This window comes from Colossoma macropomum, unplaced genomic scaffold (genome assembly GCF_904425465.1).
Source record: "Colossoma macropomum unplaced genomic scaffold, Colossoma_macropomum, whole genome shotgun sequence".
NCBI lineage: Eukaryota > Metazoa > Chordata > Actinopteri > Characiformes > Serrasalmidae > Colossoma > Colossoma macropomum.
Window position 1 is genome coordinate 18,415,097 of NW_023494800.1, and position 23,015 is coordinate 18,438,111.

Sequence of the window (23,015 nt, forward strand, 5' to 3'; positions counted from 1 at the left end):
GGATATTTTTCCATATCTCCATTCATTCTTATAAACTGATTGCATTTTCTGTTTTTCATGATTCCAAAAAATCCCAACACATGCAGTGATGTTGAGGTCTGGACTCTGGGGTGGTCAGTCCATCATTCAGAGAACTCCAGCAGCTTCTAGGATTGAATCGCAAATGTTCTTTTCTCAGTAACAGCTTCTTGACAGCTACACATCCTTTCAGACTCATACTGTTGAGTTGTGTTCTCACAGTGGAAAGATGGACAGAAACGTCTGTGGATGTTGAACTTTCTCAGATCTGAAGAGTGGAGCTTGATTTTCTCCTCTCTCTCAAAGATGAAAGCTTTAAGTCCTGTTTATCTGATGGTGGCAGGAGTTCCATTTTCTCTTTTAATAATTCTTTGAACTCCACTTTTGGAAACAACTTTCTCCTTTCTTATGCTAGTGGATGATCTTCTATCTAATCTCCCCAGAAATATTTCTTGCTAAATGAAGAACTTGTTAGAAATAAATTAAGGGTGGTCTCTGATTTTTGGACAGCTCTGTATATTCCACTACTGTGTAAATATTTATGGCTATATAACTGTGTAATTGTGTATTTGGTATATTTTTTGGGATATTTGTAATAAATAATTCTAAATTGTGTCAATAATAATAATTGAACCGAATCAATACTTTGTGATCACTGAATTGTTTCCTAAACATTATTAAATCGAAAATCAAACCAGTGTGAGATTAACACACCTAATAAACGTGTTTGTTTAGAGTAAGATAAAGTGTATAATTAGATTTAGAAAATTAGAAAATTTAACTGCCCTTATTTTGTAATTTATTACATATAATAACAGAAAGCTTTAGAAGTGTAAAAATTGCTCATGTTCTTTACATTCTTCATTGAACTGTGTGTCAAAGGCTTTAAAAAGTGAGTGAATGTCCTTTTTACAACTACAGTTCTTATTTAAATATAATTAGTAGACCTCACAAAAGGTACACCAAGGTACTAAAATTACGCTGAATTAAAATGTTACTGAATGAATGAAGTCACTTTTTGTCATCTTGTGCCAACCTCGTCTGCAGGTGAGCAACCTCGCGGTCAAATCCTTGATGACATTGCCATTTTACATGCAATGTGGTGCCATCGTAAAAGTTTATGGCCTGATTATGATGGGGACGGGCTCATCAGGTCATAACAAAAGAGGCAGAGGAGAGAGTATTTAAAAAGAGCTCATTTATTCATCTGTACCTTTCTCTGACATCAGCCCTCGCTTTACTTCTCTCTCTCTCATCAACGTCATCTCTGACCAACCATGGCTTTCTCTGGCAAGTGGGAGACTGAAACTCAGCAGGGATATGATGAGTTCTGCAAACTTATTGGTAAGCAGCTTATTCTTTAGAAACAGAGAGAATATTCTAGTATGTTACAAGACATGCTGTAATGTTTTGGTCTTCTAAGCAAGACCAAACAGCTAAGATCAGTTTGAATAGACTTTAGTATTACTAGAATAGTGGAGTTAAGTGTTCACTGTCAGAACAAAACCTCAGAACCAAACCGCAAAAGTGGTAACTTTACAGGAGAAGGGACAAAAACTTACTTAGTTTTAATGTAAATTAATGCAACAACATTTTATTCATTTTGGACTATTTCTATCGATCCATTCATTGTGAAATGGTTATACAATGTAAAGCAGCTGGAATTTTCAAATTGACTAATAAAAAAACAACAAAAAAATAGTTATGAGGTTTTGATTTAGCAGTGCTGAAATGTTGCACTAGAATGATTCTGCAAAGCTTTCAACTTCTTACTCTGGCATTATTTCAGAATAGCTATGGGCCACAGTGAGTTTCAGCTATCTGACCTTGTGATAGTTACATTGAGCCAAAGAGAGTTCCTGTATGTCAGCTAAATTTCATCAGTTTTCCTACACCAGGAGAAACATCTACAGTACTACATTCACTCATTACTCAGTTTGCACTGAAAATGAACGACATTTCCATTTAAAATGTGAAAAAAGTGTTTTAAACCAGACAACCAGAGAGAAAAGTAAGTTTAGTCTGCCTTTTGCACAACAGGTATCCCTGATGATGTGATCGAGAGAGGTCGTGACTACAAGCTTGTGACTGAAGTGGTTGAGAATGGGGATGAGTACTCATGGACTCAGCATTACCCAGCCAACCACAGCGTCACCAACAAGTTTGTCATTGACAAGGAGTGTGACATGGAGACCATTGGAGGGAAGAAGTTTAAGGTAAGACTGAGACAGTTCCACTTTAACCACTTAATAACAATAAACGTGTGGCCTTCAGTCAGTGAATAAGCTGAATCTGGCCGATGTGCATATCTGCGTTTTGTTCTTAAACTGAATCAGTCGATCAATCAGGGATTAGATCTGTGAATGAGATTCATTCTTACGTTATGTCACCAGGCAACCGTCACCAGGGAGAATGGCAAGCTGACTGTGCGATTCCCCAACTACCACCACACGTCTGAGATCAGCGGGGGCAAGCTGATTGAGGCAAGTCACTGAATAGAAAAGAAAAAAGCTGAAAAGAAGTGAAAACATTAAAAGAAAACTTTTGAACATATCATCCACATTTTCTGAACATTTCAGTCATGTTTCACTTTCAAACATCTACATTTGCTCCCATTTTCTTAATGTATCTTAAACTTTTCCCAACGTCTGTGTTTCTCTGCTTTACAGACCTCCACAGCTACTTCAGCCAAGGGTACAGTCGTCCTGATCCGCACCAGCAAGAAAATCTAACTGAATCGCTCCTGTGCAACTAATGGCCTCAAAACTTAAATGTTGATAAAAAAGAAAATAATAATAAAAAAAGATATATACACTGCCCAATGCCTGCATCTTTCTTTATGTGGCTCACAAATTCTCACATTATATGATAAAAAGGTGTTCTTATATGAAACAAACTGGGGTTATAAAGCAAGAAAATCTAACTGGATGACTCCTGTGCAACTGATTCCCTAAAAATTGGTTAAATAAATTGGATATATATATATATATATCACTCTCGTCACTGTCACGCAAAAACCTTGTAATTTTTTTTTTGCATAATTTAAAAAACTCCTTTTTCATTGTCTTACAATTACATGATGAATGGGTCAATAAAAATAACCCAAAACTACTTTTAAAAAAATCTGGTTACATTAACTTCTATTACAAAATATGTGTGCATTTTTTATAAGGCTCTCAAATTATCTCATTATATAAGAAAATTTGTGTTCATATGTGTGGGAAAAAAATTGAGAAACACTTACTGAATCACTCCTGTGCGACCGATTCCCTCAAACTTACTTAAATAAATTTTTAAAAAACTAAAATAAAACAAAAATAAAAAGTGCACAAATGCCGCAAAATGCCTGCATCATTTTATGTGGCTCCCATTATATAAGAAAATCTTAAAAACCTTTGGTTATTAGGCAGCTACCACTGGAGGGCAGTCAGCCTTCAAAATGCGCATCCACCCCGAGGGCATGTTGTACCCCTAACAAAAGCCTTGGCAGCCCTCTTTGTTATAGCATACTGTGAAGACAACATTAGCAGAGCGTCTGAGAATTGATAAAAGGATTAACTTTGGCAGAACATTCCTTTTAATACTCTGTCTTAATCTATGACCAAAAGAGACAAACCACACAGAGATCCCTGCTTCCATCTGTAAATAACTACAGTAGCTAAACACATGCAATCAGACCAGCTTTGTTCATTTTAGCACAGCACAACAAAAATCCTCTGGCTCACTGTAAAGCTTATAGGATATATGAATGCTGTTAAAAGCAGACACACACAATACAGTAAAACAATAACCGAGAAAGGGGGGGTTATTTCAGTTAGCAAATACCCGCTCCTAATAATTAAAAGGGTGCCAGCCCCTCCCCCTCCCTGCTTTGCAAACAAAGGTTGTGAAAATGATCCATTACCCAACTGCCCCTCTACCAAGTGCCCCCTCCCCTCAATCCCCTCGTCACACCGGCTCAGACATGTGGCCCACCTCCCTGGGCCTGCACATGTGCCCCCCACAGAGTGCTAGCACAAAGGAGACTCACCCCTCCCTCCCTCTCTGTCTCCCTCTCAGCCTCCCCTCCTCTTCCACCCAATCTCTTTAATTACTCAGATAAGATGGCTCCTCCAACAAATGCACTAATCCAGCATTACATGCCTACCTATCAGCTCTGTTATTCCACAATCCAAGTCTATATATATATATATATATATATAGATAGATAGTGATAATATAAGAGTAGAATTTATAATTTATATATCACCAGTAGAACCGTGTGTGTATATATCACAATTCTACTAGTGATATATAAATGATAAATTCTACTCTTATATTATCACTGTTTCCTTTTTTCTCACAGAAGCTGTCATTTACATTGTCTGGACAATTTATGACAAGTGAAAATCTTGTTATACGATTGTATGCAATAGTTTAAGCTCCCTTCCCTCTACTTCATATTCAATTTTAGCGCACAATCTCTATTTGCTGAGTTTAACATATTAGGGGAAAAAACAAAACATGAAAATAAAAAAGTAGACAGGTCCATTCTTCTCTGACCAAGCAGCAGCACGTCTACACCTGGAAGATCTTTACAGATCCTACCATCATACAAATTGATCATATGTTGTCATATGCAAACATTTGAACACCTCAAGGCAAATGACGTTTTGTTGATTTTAGTGAAAATAAGTTAACACATCCTCTACAGGAAATATTTTTTTTGCAAAATTTCTATTTATTTGCTGAATTAAATATACTGTAAAAGTAAAACATAAAATATGTGTCCTAACTTCTGTACAGGACATACGTTATTTTTTGTTAGCAAATAAACAGTAATTGTACACAAGTGTTCTCTACAGAGAACATGTTTTCACTTAGAAAATCAACAGAACAGGCCATTTGACTAGGGGTGCCCCAACTTTTTATACACCTACATACGTTCTTTCTCGCTCCTGAAAAGTTACCATTTTACACTTTTTATTGTGGTAGCTGGGATGAATACATAAAGTAAGGATTTCGTGGTACAGGGCAATTTGATTTTCCTTGTGGACATGACAAAGACTTGAATCTAAAATAAGTTGTGAAGATATTTGTTAATCCAAGTAGCATTGAAATTTACAAAATTGATGACTGCGTTGTACAACACAATGTGAAACTCAAACTAGCTGATTAATGTATTTTCAGTTAAACATCATTTTTATCACTGAGACAAGTCTGGTAACATGTAACAGCAGCCACATTAACTAAGAACAAAATTAATGGGGAATTCATCAGTCTTCAAAATTTCTGCATAATTCAGTTACTGAGATGTAAATATCATTGTAGAGGAACAATAAACCTTAATTTTTGTTTTTTTTTGTGTTTTGTATATAAATGTAATAGCATCAAACCACAAATGACTTTGTTTACATCTTCACAATTTAATTACGTAGAAATTTTAATTCTAAGTTTAAACTTTAGCTGTTTTTAGGACTCTTTTTGGGTAAATTTCATGAAGTAAATGTGATCAAATCACTGAAATACTTAGAACAACTTGCTTTCACAGATACTCTGGTGATGGTGTTTGTATTTCCTTAAATGTTTAATCTCTGCCTTTTCATGGTACTGACTGTTACACTGCATCAACTTCAAATTCACTAAAACCATTTCCTTTTATCTACACACTGTATTTTTATCAGCTAGTCTTTGAGAAATGCAAAACAGTGAGCAGTATGATTGCACTTTATTTGTTTAGGGCTGTTTAGTGACAGGAAAGAGAGCCACACAGGGCAGGAATCTCCTTCATTGTCTTTAGACCAGCACATGGGGGGTGGGGGGGGTGGGGGGGGGGCACTGGTATTTAAGGGCGGTGCTAAATGGAGGAGCACCCTCCTCCCCTCAAAGCTTTTCATGTGCAATGAGTCCAGACATTCATATTAAACAACCCTTGAGCTATGCAAATTCACCACTTTCAGTACACAGCACAGCATGCCAGTTAAACAAAGACATTTCAATTACTTATGCTTATTTTTTTTATTTTTTTCACAAATTATATCAAAATTACAAGTTATCCCCCATCCTCACAAGCTTCTTTCTCCTCCTACACAAAATTAGGCTTTTAAATAAAACCATAGACCACTGAATGAGCTCTTTCAATACTCACTGGTCTACTAAACTTCTAGAGATTTAGGAGACATTGGTTGCAATGTGCAACATTTTCTTGGTGGAAAATAAAAATCACTGCCTTTCAGCAGTAATATCTTGTTATACAAACGCTAATGCTAAATTAGGGAAAAAAAATAAAAAAATCAGTGAAGTAGTGGTTAAAAAAAAAAGTTGTCTAAAGTAACAGATGAAACTAATGGTTACATATTGCACACACAGAGGCTTCACTTTACAATGAACTGAAATACAAAACAGTGCGTATATCTGTTACAGTGAACATGTTGCATCTACCTACATAAAACAGGGGACTTCAACATAAAAGACATAAAAGGAGGAATAAAACATTTTGGAAATAAAAACAATACTGGACTCTGTGACCAATCAGAAAGAATGTATTCAAATAATAAAAGTCCTGCAGAATCAGCACAAAAAAAATTGGCATACGTTGAGGTAGTTCAAAGTTCAGGACTATCTGAGGATGATTTTGATCCAAAGTCCAGTAAAGTGGTTAAAAAGCTTATTTAGCAGGACATAAAGCAGACACTTTGGTCTTGCTGCTGGTTAACAACACACTGTGCAGTCGACATCCCTGTAAAATTCACCAAAACCTGAGAGAAATGGGTTTAATGTTAGTCTAATCTTCAGTGTCGATCACATCAATGCCATGAAAACTAAGGTTGAGTGCTGCAGTCTGCTTTATGAAAATCCTGCATCACTTAGAGTTGGTCATCAAAGCAAAATATCCTAATGTTACACTTTCTGTGTCCTATTTTCACAACACAAAAGAATTTGGAATGACAACGTTCCATGAAATGAGAACGTTCCATGAAAAAAGAATGTTACAGAACTTGCCTTTTCAGTTGTCTCAGCTCATCAAAGTGTCACCAAGTTCCACAGATATCCATGTATGAGCAACCAGAACTCCCCAAAAAAGACAAAAACTATCAGTAGTATGGACTATGGAACCTTACAACATTTTATACTCTGCTCAACATGATAAATGTGTTCTAGCCACCACTTCCTATAAGTTACAAGCAAGTGTGAATGGACAATGACTGTCTGAAGTCACAGCAGCCGTGTGAGGTAATTTGCATGGACCACAGTGACTAAAAGGATGAGGTAAAAGACAATGAAGACATCTTTCAACTGTAGTGAGCTTAACACGGATGAATCAAGGCTTTCTCCCCCGTGGGCAAGAAACCTGAAAAGCTCAGCTTCCTGCAGCATGAGCTACAGAGAAGATAGGACAGATGCCTCTATTCCCTGGGGTTTTCCCCCTCCATCTGCCTGCAGGAAAACCAGAGGGACAGGGCCGTGAGCCAAGAGCGGCACAGTGTAATATCAACATTCTCTACAGACATTTTCACCTTTAAAGCAGATCAAAAGAGAGAGAAAAAAGGAACACATTTACAAATTAACCGCTTCATACAAACATCGGCTGTTTCAATGGCATTGTTACTTTTTTCCTTTCAAGTAGTCTGTGCATCCCTGATATGTGGTTGTCACTGTAAACAATACCAAAAAGGGAGACAGGTTTCTTGGTCATAAAGCCATCATTTCATTTTAAGGCAGCAGCATCAAAGGACGACACAGTAAATCCAGTGTGAAATTTCAGGACTTCTTAATTTTTCCAAGGCAATCTGGATCATCACTGTTTCTATTCTTAAGGCTTTGTATGGATATAAAATGCTCCAGTGGGACATTTTCAAATGTCTAACAGTCAAATATCTGGTGCTGGAATTCTTTTTTTTCTCCCTATTTTCTCCATGTAGGTCTTGTAGAAAATTCATAATGTGTTATTTTAGAGTCACCAAAGTCTTCAGTCTTTCCAATCAAGAAGCTTCTTTCTCAAATGCCTGGAGAAACAGACACTTGCATGTGGGAAAAAAAGAAAACAAAAAAGAAACTTCACACGAGAGCCTGTTTTAAGTTAATACTATGACCTCTGCGGGGTCCGCTCGGCTGCGCGTTTTCTGTTTGGAAAGTCTGCGCCTCTGGCTAAGCCGGAGTCCCTCAAAGCCTGTGCCAGGGGCCGTGGTGGTGGAGGAAGAAGAGAGGGCAGACGACAGTGGACGGGCCGAGTTCAGTCTGTCCTCCCTCTCCTGGCGTCACCTGTCGAAGCAGCTGGCCGTGAAGGTGTGGTGGGATCCCAGGTAGCCGTTGCTGTAGGCCAGGCCCACACAGTGACGAGGCTCAGCCCCCACACCCACCTGCATGGAGAGAGGGCCCTGCAGGGGCAGGCCGCACAGCCCTGACGCCAGGCTGGGGAAGGATGGGAAGGAGCTGGCCGGCAAAGAGGCGGACAGCAGGCTGGAATGGTGTGGCTGGAGGTAGTCCCGCGAGCCCACAGGGCCCAGCGCCTGGCACTCAGCCAACATGTGCAGCTGAGACAGAGCAGGGGAGTGCTGCGAGAGCTGCGGGTAAGCGCCCGCCTGCAGTAGCAGCTGCTGTGAACTGGAGGCTGGCTGCCTCTGCAGCGACGAGGCGGCCGGACTAGGGGAGGCATGGGCCTGCGTCTGCAGACTCACCTGGCCATGTGAGGGGGATGATTTAGATTTGTTGGCTTCTTTCACATCATTGTCATGTGCACTGTAAGAATACAGAACAATTATTCTACTATACATTTTATTCTTACGTTAAAGGAATCAATCTCCGACCTCATACGATTATATTATAAGTAAACAATGTGGTGCAAAAATTTCATTTGAAAAAAGCCAATTTTTTTCATTTTGGCCGTACAAAATGACCACTTAGCTAGTGGGGCTAAGCCCCCCCCCCCCAAAAAAAAGCATCAAAATATGGTTTCATTTTTGGCATCCATATCATTTTACAGCAGTTAATAAAGGACTAGAAGCTGACTATTTTTGGACTTCTGTGGACGCAAGAGCAACAGCACCACCAAAAGGTTGTAAGAAAAACATAAAAAGACAAAGATGAGGCTGATGCGCATCTAGCCCAAGCTTTAGATTCACAGTTTATCTGAACATACATTCAGGTAAGATATATAAGATAATTTGTTAAATTGCTTTTTTACAATTCACAATTTGAACTTGGATCTTGTCATGTTCTGTTCATGCTGTTGGCTTGCCATAGCTTCTAGTTAAATGGTACACAACAACATTTACACATTTAAGTGTGTCCAGTAGCTGGCTAGACATCTTATTTCATTGATTTATTGTTGTAGCTGGGAAGGAGCACTCAAATGTGATGCTATTGACAGGTGTTTTTTTTTTTTAGCACTGCAATCCAAAATGAGCAGCAGTTATTGTATTTCACTGAACATCATAATAACAGATTAGAAATATTACCCAAAAAAAAAAAAAATAAATAATCAAAATCACCACCTTCCCACTGATGCATCATGATGAACTAATGCGCTTTTACATCACTAACATTTACACGTGTTTAAAATCCTGATCTTGATTTAACCCCCCAAAATGCGTGTAAATGGCGGCATACACTTACAGCAGCATGAGCTGGATGCACTGGGTCAGGTGGTCCCAGGAATAGCCCGTGAGCAGGTGGAGCACTGTGGTCCAACTGGGAGAGATCTGCAGGCAGATGCGAGAGGCTGCAATGCAGGCTGCTGCCACCTGAGAGGGTCTAAAGCTCAGAAAAGCATGGTCTGGAAAAAAGATGCATTTATTCAGTCTGAGAAAACAACACTCACTGGCCTTTTTCAGCAGCAGGTTATCTATTTCATCAGCAGTTAAATGATTAAACTGAAATAAGTTACACCCTTCTCAAAAAATAAATAAATATGTACATTTGTAATATTAATAAACATTAAGGTATAAATGACTATAAACATACATTTAGATTTTATTATTATTTTACTAATTACATAATGAAGTATTTTACTAATTAGACAAACACTACTTTTGCTTATAGTACTCAATCACAGTTTCTCTCTGAAATTCACCTTGCAGGGAGACTTCCAGGAAGTAGTGTGTGTATTTGTCCATAAAGGCTTTGGTCTTGGACAGTGAGGTCAGGGGCCAGCCATTATGCAGATCTCCTTCCTGCACGGCCGCGTGGAGGTAATAGTCGATGAAGTGAGCAGGCGTGGGCATGCACAGGTTCCAGCCAAAAGTCTCCAGCAGCAGCAGCTCCATTTTGATAAGGTCACGCTTGTTGAGAGCCAGGTTCAGACTGCACATGAAGCCCAGAGTGTTCAGCTGTTCCAGCTTGGGCACGCGGTCCTCTTTCTCTTCAAACTTACCTACAGGCAGATAATGGGAAAAAGAGAGACTTAACAACTGAGCAGAAAGACACATTTCTTTCTGAGACTGCAGAGAGAGTGTAGAATATGTATTCAGAACAAATTTTAAAAAGTGATGTGCAGAGCTCCATGATATGGTTAAAAAAAAAAAACTGATACTGTGATCACATTGTGATTATATTACTACATATTGCAATTGCAATGTGTCTTTCAGTATATCACAAATACACATCACTGCTGTCCAAAGAAAAACATCTATCTTCGATTTTTAGTTTTCTGCATCATTTGAACACAATGGTTGTCCTTTATATCATGTGAAAATTTCATTATGAATGGACCAATAGCAGTGCTCTAAAATGAACTGGAATGAAATATTTATGTATGTGTGAATCAATGAACTGATATGGCTAAATATTGATGTGCTCTTGATCAAAATTATTTTGTGGAACAACGTGATTCATCAAAGCACCCACACAATCTGGAACTGTGATTGGTCAAGATGCAAGATGTTAAGAAACACTGTGATTGGTTAAAGCAGGGGTTCTCAAATGCAGTTCTGGGGTCATTACATAAAACATTTGATGTGAATTTTGTTGAACATTTCAAATTGCTGTTTAATTTATTATTTATTATAGTCGGGAAAAGCAGAAACTTTCAGAAATGCTGGGCAGCTGTGTTTCTGCATTTTATTCATTTTTCTACATTTGAGGAAGTGTTACATTTCTCTGTAATGCTAACCAAGGTAGATGGAGTCCCAGTGTCTACATTTTGTAAATGTACATGTAAAATATCAAATATCTGCATCAGTCGACAGTTCCCATATCAAGTCAAGTTTTTTTATGCAATGGTCATTTTTGAGTAGCAAAAACAAGATGTGCACAGTATGGAGTCCCTGGGACTGAACCACTGAGAGGGCTCATTTGCATAAAGCCCAATGTCATAAAAATCACTGGGCAATCCTTGATTGTAATATGCTTTTTAACTACAATAAATCAAGCGAAAAAAGAAATAAAAAAAAAATCATGAACACTTCCTCCATAACCGATCAGACTACAAGTAAGTTACATTGTGCAGACAAAGCACAAAACAAAAACATCCCTAAATACTATGCAACAAAATTGAATAGAGAAGGTAATTTATAAGAACCTCCATTCACACATTTCACTGCTGGCATTTCAAGCAATCTCAGAGATGTCGCTCTACCAGCCAGAACAAGCAATTAGCACACATGCTAGACCTGAAGTCCCTCATCAGGTAGTGTGTTCACAAAACAGAATGCATCTGCAGATTCAGCTTGTTTCTGAATACGGCTGTTACAATCAGATAAGGTCGTGTCTAAAAAAATGTCTCCATACACACAAGTCATATCTTTAAAACTGGCATGCTGAAATGATTAAGGTACATACCAGAGGAAGCATTTTGCATGTTCCTTTAATGAGAGAGAGCAACTGGCCTGTGGTGACTCAAATTCCTTTCCCCTATTCGCTCCCCCCTCCCTTCTTTCTCTCTCTCTCTCTGCTTCTTGTGCTAGGTGTTAATATCTTTATGGCAAAGTCCTGGTCTCCCCTGTATTACTTCCCCTGCAGTCGGATGCCCCAACAATAAAGGCCCCATGACCTATGACCTCTCCAGCTCATGCTTCAGCGCTCACAGGGGGCCCCGGTCTTCAGATCAGTGGCGGGCGTGAAGGGGACCCTAAGCCAAGGAGCAGGGGTTCAATAAAAATTCCCTACAAACGGTGGTCACACCTGCATTCCTAGAGGAGAGCAGCTTCCACCTACTATGTGCCATGCATGAATATCCAAACTGTTAGCACATCTTCAACTTTACATAGATAAAATGTATCAGAAAAAATGTTTTAGACCAAAATCTTCTCAAAACTGTTGTAAAACGTCTTTCATTGGATATTTTTGATGGGAAACCGAGCATTAGTTGTGGTTTAACCTGCTGAGTTTCCATTCAAAGGACAGTTTATTCAAAATTTTAAGGCGTGTGCAAGACGCACTAGTGTAGCGACTTGACGGTTTACAAATCAAATCCCACTTCAACAACAATTCATCTAACATGGTAACTTGCTGACGGATCATTAGCTTCTCTTATTATCTTAATTCTTTTCATTCACACTGCATCATTATTCAGTGATTCAACAGCTAATACATTTAACATTTGTATTAGTAATGCACTTTGCACATTTAATCTCATTTTTTACTTTCATAGATGTATTTTTTGACAATATTTCTGTAGTACCCATGGTACAAGACTCTTTTTTACTCAATTATCTGGGGCGTATTAATTCCTTTCATTAGCATCAAACCTCAGGGGGACGTCCGTCACACTAATCTGAATATCAGGAACCCCTGCTGTGTGTTTCAGTTCAAACATGCCCCTCCAGGCTGCTCAGACACCCCCCTCTTCCTCTCAGCCTGAGGGAGGGAGAGGGATGATGGGGGAGAGTGGGAGAGAGAAAAAGAGAGAGCAATGGATACTCTATACTGCTTTCTCAAAAAGGTGTAAAATGGTGTACACTGACCAACGTTAGCCAAGCTACAGATAAGTTACTATGTGAGTCTAATGTGAGTTTAATTCTGCACGTTCACCTTTTTAATAAATAGAAAAGCTTATTAAGTCAGAAAATAGCATCACAAAAAAAGTGTGGGGGTGACATTTATCAGCCATTTTGAATGACCCATGACTGGCTAAAGAAAATGTAACTCTTTAAAGTCAAGCTCTTTTGACAGGCATTGTGCTGAGACATGTGCTAAACTAGTTAGCATAACAAACCTAGTGTTTCCCGAGCACGAGAGGAAATCCAGCATGCATGTTTAAAGGCTACTCTCCTCCCCCTCACTCGCACAAAAACACAGCTGATAACACCAGACGCTAGGGTGCATCCATGCATACCGCAAACCTGCACAAGGCCACCTCTCAGGCATTACTATCAAAACATCGGCTCTAAGGGCGGTCAGCAGTTAGTCTCGACTTTATCAGCACGCTGCGTCCTGCATGTACTCTAAAATCCTTTACACCAGAGAGTTAACTTGAGGTAAAAGACCTGCTCTGAGGCAGACAAACTTAGATGAAAGCCCAGATTAAACCACATCAAAGAAACTTGGAGGTTTCTGGGGTTTTTTTTGAAAACAAAGCAACTGTAGACAGCGACAAACTGAAATTAAAAAGCTCTCATTGAAGCAGGACTATCTAAAAATACTTAATGGGTTCTGTCGAGCATATGGTTCTATACAAAGTGAGCAATCCTCCTCCATTTGTCAAAATAAATAATGTCCTTGGTCTGAATGGACACGTAGCACAGTGTCCCCCGGGTTAGGCCTGGAGCGGACCTCTAGTGCCCTTCTCAGAGTCCGCACTCAGAAGGCAGGCAGCGCGCAAAGCAACCCAACAATAGCAGCAGCCACGTGAATCAATGAGTCAGGGAAGGGAGGGATGCTTTAAACACGGATCATCAGCAAGGTCATTATTCATTCAGCCCAACGCAATTAATTAATGCCTGCACAGTGCCAACTGCCAGCCAGCCCAAGCAGTGCTTCCTCAAAGACATAAGGCGCTTCATGGACGTCCGAGGGAGGGAACAAAGATTCTGGACTTAAAGAGGCTGTTGTTAAAACAAACAGAACCATGTTTTAAGTGCAGGGGGAAAACACAGAGGGCTTAGTGCTCAGCAGTATAACACTGTTTTTCATCAAACATTACAAGTCCAGGAATGCTACTTAGTTCTAAATGTACACACTGACCGAAAATCTCACAAATGAAAACAAGAGTGCTTATTATTAATAAGTTTAGATTTTAGAACAATGCTGGTATTCCATGCTCTTGTTAAAATGTTGCTGCTATATATATATAAATAAATTTACACACACTATATATATATATATATATATATATATATATATACATATATAAATAAATTTACACACACTATATATATATATATATATATATATATATATATAAATATACATACATATATATATATATATATACACATACATACATACATACACACACACACACACACACACACACACACACACACACACACACACACTAGTACAAGTAAGGAGCATTCAACTCTTTTGTAAATATTGGTGCCTTCTAAGTTTCTAATCTCAATTTCCCACAATGCACTGTATTATTCTGTGGGGGTTAGATTTACGGTACAGATTCTAAACAATGCTACACGCCAACACACTGCCACACAAGCAAGGCCCTGTATCTCATCTGTACGTTATTTTGTTTGGTTGTAAGCAGACATGGCAGTAGCTGATAACACATCTCACTGCACTGCTTTAAGCACTGATAGATGGTTAGTCAGTGTTGCCAGTTTCCTGAGCAGTAAATCTTCCGAAGCTATCTGGCAGTGTGGCCACACCACTGCTCCAATGTCTAATTCTTGCAGCCTTTTAAAAATCCCCCCTTACTTCAGCTGTAGGTCAGGAGGTAGAGGTGACAATACTTAATTGTTATTGTGATAAACAATACGCCTTTCTGAGCACAAATTGAGCATACTTAGTCCTGCTTAACTGTTTAGTGCACTGCAGTATGTGAAACACTGAATACAAATCATTGTAGCTTTTGACTTTTTTTAATGTAACACTACTAATGCCATGTGTATCAATTGTATGTATTGTGAAAATATCCTGAACTACAGAGATACAATGTTGTCACCATATTGCCCACCTCTAGTCAGAGGCACATCTAAAACTACATCCACGCATGCCAGAACAGCTGTAATTGCTAAGCTCTGGAAAGCAGGGGACCTTTGAATTTGTACATGTGAAAGTTGCCTTGGAGACAAACTGAGGGGTCTGTGGGGCCATGGCCTCTTCTGCACACAGCTGTCTGAGCACAATGCAGCTGCTTTGTCACTGAGCACTTTCACAGCACCCAGCACAGCCAGCACCAGTCTGTAGCGTCAACTACAGTGTGAAGATAAATACAAACACCGAACTAACCACATTTAACCAGCCAAGATCATGAGTGCAGGCTATCATTTTATTTCGACAGATACAATGATTCTGACACTCATTCCTAAACGATACCAAATTTGATAGCTGATAAATATACACAAGAGTTTTACCTTTTCGTATTGACAAAGTGGAGCAAATAAAGTACTCCTTTCAATACTACTTATATTGCATGAAATATATTAACAAAATAAATAAGCAAATCATTAATAAAGGCAGACCCTCCCTCCGAAAATATTGCTTACTATTTACCTCAAAATAGAGAGCAGGGATGAAAAGCACACTCCTTATAAATGTATATTACCTCAGAGCAAACATATTAGCCTGCAGCTAGCGCATTATTATAAAATACTGTCCTTTTATAATATCGAATGTTCTTGAAAATGAAAGAGGAAACATTAAAAAATTAACATTAGGCAGATTTCCAGCCACTCTTATTGTTTCTGTATGTAAAAGTATTTGAAATCAAGAAACCACCACATCGTATTGAACCAAATTATGAATGTTGTGAGTTGTTTCACCCCAACAATATATACTGTCTTCATTTTCTTTTTTAAATTAAATACTACTTCAGACCTATTTTACGGTTTTCGATGATGTAACCCGAAACACACTCTAAGACTAATGTTTAAGTTCATGATGTGTAGTTTAGACAGCCAATCATAGCCAACAGATGTCGGAACAAGCATGATTAATGGTTCACTGACTTTGGTATCAAATGACAGACATTTTGCAGCAATTCCTTCAACACTATAAAAGTACGAATTTTGCATAATGGAGCGTCCTTGTAGTGTACAATACTACTGTGGGTGCCATTTCAGCTACAGAACTCAAACTATGAATTCAAACCAACTGGTCAACTTACTTGCTAGGAGCAGGCAGGAAAGAGCTATAATGTAAAGCTGCCTCACAGCTACATCATAGTGGTCCATGAAGAGGTCGAGCAGGTAGACAGCAAGGTGGCGCGCTGTGGGGCACAACTGGTAGCGATTACTGAGGACAGCTAGCAGGTCAGCAAAGTAGCGTCTCATTCCTATTTGGGGGGAATGGGCATGGTATGTGGGCAACTTCAGCTCCTGGAAACAAGGGAGAGAAATAAATAAGTCGGAGAAGATTTACATGTTTTTAAAAATTATTTACATGAAAGGAGCATCAACACTATACAATTAATTTAGAGATGGTATTGATTCAATATCAGGTATCTGCACCAGGCCAGTATCACAAGAAAATGCTGGAAAAAACTGTAACAAATCTAGCCTGAAATAGCTCACATTCACACTGGGTGATGTGACGTTAGCGGACTCTTTGCTGTAGTAAAGTGTTCGAGTAGCTTTAGCATGGCAGCCTAATTTTAGATGCCCATCTTCAATGAAGCAATTCCATTAAAACACAAATTTAAGTTGCAGTATTTTTTAAAGAAATAATACTGTATCAGACAATCCTCAAGGTTCAGTATCAGAAAAAAATATGGTATCATGCCATCTCTAAATTACATTACTCCAAACTCAGACTTTGCAAATAATGTACATTTCTTTATCACATCAGCTAACTAACTAAATCCTGATGGGGAAAAAAAAAAGCAGAGCTTTTTGTTTTGCACATCAGATTAATTCAGACACCACAGGCTAGGTCTACACAATATGAACAAAATATTAGTATTAGATATTGCTAGATGTTGTGATTGCAGTAAGCCCTGATATATATTAAAACACATTGCTGAATCAATAAATGTGACATTTACTTTTGTTGGACAACATGAATTGAAACTCATCTGGAGCTGTTGGTCAAGACGCTCACAGCATACATGGTTAGAGTGCTCATTTGCATACAGCACTGTTCTGTGATATCCATATTGTGAAGGCCAACACTGCGGTAATGATTAACACACCATTTATCATGCAGTTCTACTGAAAACAAATTAAATCCTAACAGAAGCTTAACATGCATAACACAATTCAGTAACACTTCAGCTCCATAAGCTCGCCAGCGATATTCTCTAGCTACTTTATGATGGCTGTTTCAGAAAGAGCTGATTCCTTTGCAGGCCTAGCCGCCATGTCTCCCCAACCATCTGTCCCTCAGGGGGTGAGGGGCTGGGCCCTGACCCTCTCAAGCAGCCCTTTTGTGGAAGCCGTCCGCAATTCAGACAACTCTACAGCTGCTGCTTTCCTTGAATGGCCGTTCAGTTTGTCAACTACACGTCTTCATGCTAAACACGGCCGTAATTCTTAAGATGGTTAGTCTGAAAAATGAGAACGTCTTTTTGATTGGGCAATTTGAAAGAATTTCTAAATAAAATACAATGGCGGAAGCACAGGAAGTAAAACTAGCCTAACCAGTTCAATCATTCATCTTATGCCTTCCCCCGCTTTGTCGCGTTCATTTTCACTAGGTTGCTTCTATCGCAGGAGAGATAGGGAATGGCTGAAATTCTACTTCAAGCACTTTTAACTAACACAAACAAAGAAAAAGTAAACCACTGGAGCCATTAGCCTAGGACAATTAATAGCATATGTACTGTAACCCTAGTTACAATGCTGCAGAGCATACAGTCGTATGCAAAACTTTAAACACCCCTGGACAAATGTCATGTTTTGGTGATCTTTTAAGTGAAAATTAATTAACTCATCTTTTACAGTGAGCAACTCTAAATATGGCATTTTCTAATTTTAGCTTATAATTATAATTTATCTGCTGAGTTTAAAATATTGGAAAAATAAAACATTACATATATTAATATGGCATAACTTTTGCACAGGCCACATTTTATGTTTCAGTTTATCCCCCAAATATCAAATAAACTATAATAATGTAATTTTGCATTTAAATGTGCAGAGATGTGTTCTCTGTAGAGGATATGTGCTCATTTTCACTTAAAGATAAAAATAAAGGTGTCAGGCTGAGCAGACATGTTATATTAACCAGTATTTGAAAGGAGCTGTCTGTCATTACAGCGACGTGTAAACAGGCTGGTAAACCCAACCAATTCAGCAACAGGGGAAGGAAATAAAGACAGTATCCACAGAGAAGCGCGGTGGGGTGGAGAGGGGGGGCGTCTATGCAAAACAGGGAGCGAACCTTCGCTGATTTATGCAATGATTAATTCCATAAAATATTTTTGCATTCCATTACTGAGTAATGTGCACAAGAGCACACAAAGGGATTAGTCTTATGTGCTAATACAGCAACAATGAGGCTTGTGTACATTTCCACAAAAATCTTTATTCCAACAGCTGTGTAGCTTTAATTCTGTGTAAAACTCAAACTTACTAAAGTGCTGCAATGGTGAAGGAGGGAACGTAAACCTTTTGGAAAAAGCTAACAATAACTTTTATTAACAAAAAGATTTAACGTATTTAAAGTAATATTCAAAGTAAGTAAAACACACTACAAAGAATTTGCATCTGTTTATACTCTATTTTTCCACATGACATGCTGTATCTGCCTAGCAGCACTGCTCTTTTTTACTGATTTCCATGAGGTCGCAATAGAGGTTTTTACAGGCAAAATATAAAACTCCTTGCTTACCAAAGATGTGCGAGACATGGTACATCAGAGCTTGAGTGGAAACATACCCAGCTCAAACCTCATAAAATGAAATTGAACTGCAGCTAGAGTTTTCATTATTTCAATTCCTTCATATCTACACTGAAGACTAGTGGTTTCATAATTGAACATACATCATACATGGCCTGTAACTTTGGACTCTATAGCTTCCAGTGAAGCTTTATTAGTGAAGGAAACCCACAACTGTCTGGACGCAGCCATCAAAATACAAATGTATCCAGTACGGGAAATACACAGATGGATTACCAGCTTTCTGATACACAGACCTCTCTCTCTTTGCCACTCTTTGACAGTAACAGAAAGACATTTATTTGGCGTTAGATACAATTAGCAGCAACGATGAACCTTGATGCCTTCTTGTGAATAGTCAAACTCAAGTACAAACAAACACAAGCAGAACACTTCCACTTCACATTCCTAACCGGATGTGGGCTAAGATATACAGCCCCCCATAAACAGGTCAGACAATAAGAGAACGACATGCACATACACTTCAAGGACAACAGGCCAGACTGAGCAAATGCACTTATCCTCCTACACACCGCTCTTCGCAGTTCCCCTCAGCCTGTCGGCACACAGCAAACTCCTCCTCTAGTCCAGCTGGCTCAGGTCTACTAAAGTCATTTCCCAGATCTCACACATAACAGACATAATTTGTGCAAGAAAGGCAGCTATTTAACTACTAGTAAGTGTTAAATAAGTGTACTTTCTCTATATCCTACTGATGCTCAATGATGCCATTATTTGCTTAAAAATAGTTTCTAACAGATAATCAGTATTGCAAACCCAAAACTTAATGGCATATTTATTGTACTCTAGTAGATTAGAAACTTCAGGCGAACACAAGGTGGATACATTTTACTGCATTTTGCTGCTGTCAGAACAAAACATTGTATCTCCAAAAAGGTAACTTTATAGGATGAGGAAAAACATTCTTAACTTTTAATGGAAGTAAATAGAGAAATATATTTTTCCCCAAGTAATTTAACCATTTCTGTTGGTCTGTTCATTACTAAATTTGAAAAAACATTAAATTATGAGGAAAAAAAAAAACATGCAAATACAAGGTTTTGTCATTTATAACTCTAAAAAAATACATTTTATTTTTAATGCCAACCCAGGCAGATGTAGGTCTAATTTCCACATTTATATGTTCATGTATTTCTCATGCAGATACAGGATCTCAGAATTGGCATGTAATTCCTAGTGCATTCCTAACCTAAAGAAACGGTGAGAGAGACAAACTCCTTTTAACGGTACCATTACTGAGGATTACTGCAGGGCAGAAACACCATCCACCGGTCAGATGGAGAAGACTGGAGGGATGTTTTCTAAAGGACATGTGACATTTCACACCTTTGCTTCAAAGATTGCTGAAAATCAGACCACTCTGATGTGTTCTGACTTAATCGGAGACAAAAGAGTGAAAAAATGCAGCTGGACAAATAAAAGGACGGACAGAAGAACGCATGGATGGCAGTTTTGCGGGTGAACAAAGTTTAAGCCAAGAAAACTCACCTTAATTCTCAAAGCCTGATGGATGTCTGCTGCGAGCTGGCTCTTCCACCACTGTCCCTCTGGCTCCATCTTTCCCATCCAGAAAGGCCCGTCGCCTAGAATAAAACACAAAAACTAGTCATTGTTTCTGGAACACAAAGGCATATGAGCTCAACACAGAGCTACCAGCCTGCTTCCCCATAAAACTTAACATACACATTACCATTTTAAAATTCTTAAAAGAGGTTTTCTTTTGTTAAATCCTTAACAAAAAAGAACAACAGTAATACTATAATAAACCCAGGTTTTATGTAATGCTGTGTAACGTCTATTACAACCTAGAACGTTTTTCTTATATTTTATATTATATCCGTAGCTATATTACTTCTGTACAGTCGTGTAGTGTTTCACAACAATACTGGTGTAGTGTTAACACTGAACTACAGTAGGTTATTTAAAATCCTGTATATTCCTGTAACATTACTACAAACCTTTTTTCAATGAGGGAAAATGAAGTCTACTCGAGCTGCAGCCACAGCAGCTTTAGCTCACACCGGTGAGAGTTCACAAAGTTGCTGAACGCAGTGACTCAGGCTCGGCTACACTATAACCCGGCCTGTATGTATCTGTGTCTTGTTGCCATCACGCCACATTACTTTTCCCCCTCATATAACACCGCCTTAGTCAGCTAACAGCCATTCACTCGTTTGAAGACACAGCAACGTTAGCAAGTTTTGCAGTAAAAGCGAGCACCGCACCAGATTTCAAAATTAAAGAGCCAGAGGTGAACCAGCCGCTACCACGAGTCCCGTATTAAAGCCACAGCGCTACGAAGTCGGCAGAGTTGTGGCTCAAAACACAACTTAAACTCGACAACTAACAGTCCTCCAACTTCACAGAGTGTGAAGCAGAACAAACCATCATTGAAAAACGCGAGAAACGCTCAGTTTGAGCGAGCTTTACCTCACAGCCCGTGTCTTTCCACCGAAGAGACCACGACGCTCCAGACCCCCTTTGTTTCAGAATTGGTGCATTCTGTGTATCCTTCGGACGAATGAGCACCTTTCATTCGCGGAGAAAAGAAAGCCTGGCCGAGCTTCTCTTCATGTACCTCATACACACTGCGATGTGGAGGAGTTTTTCCTCGCTGCCGAGCGTGTTTTCTGATAAGTCTGACTTATTAGAGAGACGAGTGTGTTGTTTTTTTTTTCCTCGTCGTCCCGTGTGGCTTCCCCCAGTGGCCAGAGCGGACACCCTAATGAGACTGCAGTGAGAGGCAGAGTGATTGGGCAGAACGGGGAGGAGTCCAGGGCCACTAACGTACACACAGGCGCCCTTAAGCCCGCACGAAGGGCTGAAGTTGAATTCTTATTCGAATTTTCCGGTCCACCTTAAATGGTGCAGCGGCTACAACCTGGCGCCAGTAGAGCCTGAATGTAACTGCTGCATCATTTAAGGTGGAACGAGGAATTCGAAGAAGTCGTCAACTTCAGACTCATAAAACATAAACTACAGCTATAGTTATTTCTCTTATATCTCCTGTCCTGTTGTATTATCCAATCGATGGACGATGAATTCCACTATAATGTTGACACATTTTTATTATTGTGTGTATTTTGTGTTACTCCACAATCTTAATTTCCCAGTAACGTCTATAGTGACTCCAATAACACCGTATCAGCTATCTGATTATAACGTACTTCGCGAGCTGAAAGTAAGCTATTTAGCTTGTACTGTTTACTAGCATGTGCGTTTGGTTGAATGGAGTTAAACAATAGTGACCGTTTTCAAATTAAGAGCCCCGGCATTTAATGCGCTTTATCGCTGGTTGACCACCAGATGGACCCTGACACTCGTTACTCAACCCAAAGGTACATATCTTACACAGCGTGGGCAATAATGTATAATCCCAACGAAATGAAAACGGTCCCAAAACTTCTCACCAGCAAACTGAGGTCAAATTGCGCTCTTAATCTAATTTTATAATGATTTTTTCGTATTCTAAAGATTTAAGAACTTTTAGGTCGAGCAGTCCGATAGTCTACGTATAGGCCCATCAGCTACGTGTCCCTCATCTGGTTGCCAGCGGAAATTTACCAAAGTGGATATGTATGCACAGTTTGACTTTTAGATTTGAGTCCTGCAGATAATATAAAAAATATGCAATATTCAACAATTTATATACAAATTATACGATTTATAGTTTCACATAGCACGAAAAAGAACGACTGACAAAGCATCTTGTCACAGAGGAGTACATTCCTTTGTTGTTCAAATAACTTGTTTGCAGTTTATGTTTAAAGATTGTGTAGTATTATTAACTTTTGGACATATAATACCCCTTTCACTCAACTTAGCACCCCAGGTTTAGTGGTCTCCTGTGATCTGCTCAAAGGGTGTTATGCACATCTGAGACATCCAGAGTGCTCATGTGCAATGATACCAATGGGTTCATATTCATACAGCCCATTATATCATGCTGTTAAAACATTTACCTCTGCCAAAACCAATTGGTCCACATGCTTTAGCTGTCATGGCATGCATTTCATTCTGCGAAGGTCTCAGAGCAGACTGGCATAACACAATAAACTCGCAGTTTA

The 23,015-nt window shown here is 39.0% G+C and overlaps 2 protein-coding genes across 2 annotated transcripts; one reads left to right on the forward strand and one right to left on the reverse strand.

The window, feature by feature from the left end:
• The first annotated feature begins 1,215 nt into the window (after positions 1–1,215).
• fabp6 (fatty acid binding protein 6, ileal (gastrotropin)) lies at positions 1,216–2,840 on the forward strand. The gene is made up of 4 exons (XM_036588288.1): positions 1,216–1,362; positions 2,059–2,234; positions 2,412–2,501; positions 2,688–2,840. The coding sequence occupies exons 1-4, from the start codon at positions 1,296–1,298 to the stop codon at positions 2,748–2,750; spliced, it is 396 nt and encodes a 131-aa protein (XP_036444181.1). The 5' UTR covers positions 1,216–1,295; the 3' UTR covers positions 2,751–2,840.
• Positions 2,841–7,785: 4,945 nt separating this feature from the next.
• ccnjl (cyclin J-like) lies at positions 7,786–21,661 on the reverse strand. The gene is made up of 6 exons (XM_036588995.1): positions 21,379–21,661; positions 20,437–20,531; positions 16,217–16,427; positions 10,070–10,369; positions 9,613–9,772; positions 7,786–8,736 (listed from the first exon to the last, which is right to left on the reverse strand). The coding sequence occupies exons 2-6, from the start codon at positions 20,512–20,514 to the stop codon at positions 8,256–8,258; spliced, it is 1,230 nt and encodes a 409-aa protein (XP_036444888.1). The 5' UTR covers positions 20,515–20,531; positions 21,379–21,661; the 3' UTR covers positions 7,786–8,255.
• Between the last annotated feature and the right edge of the window lie 1,354 nt (positions 21,662–23,015).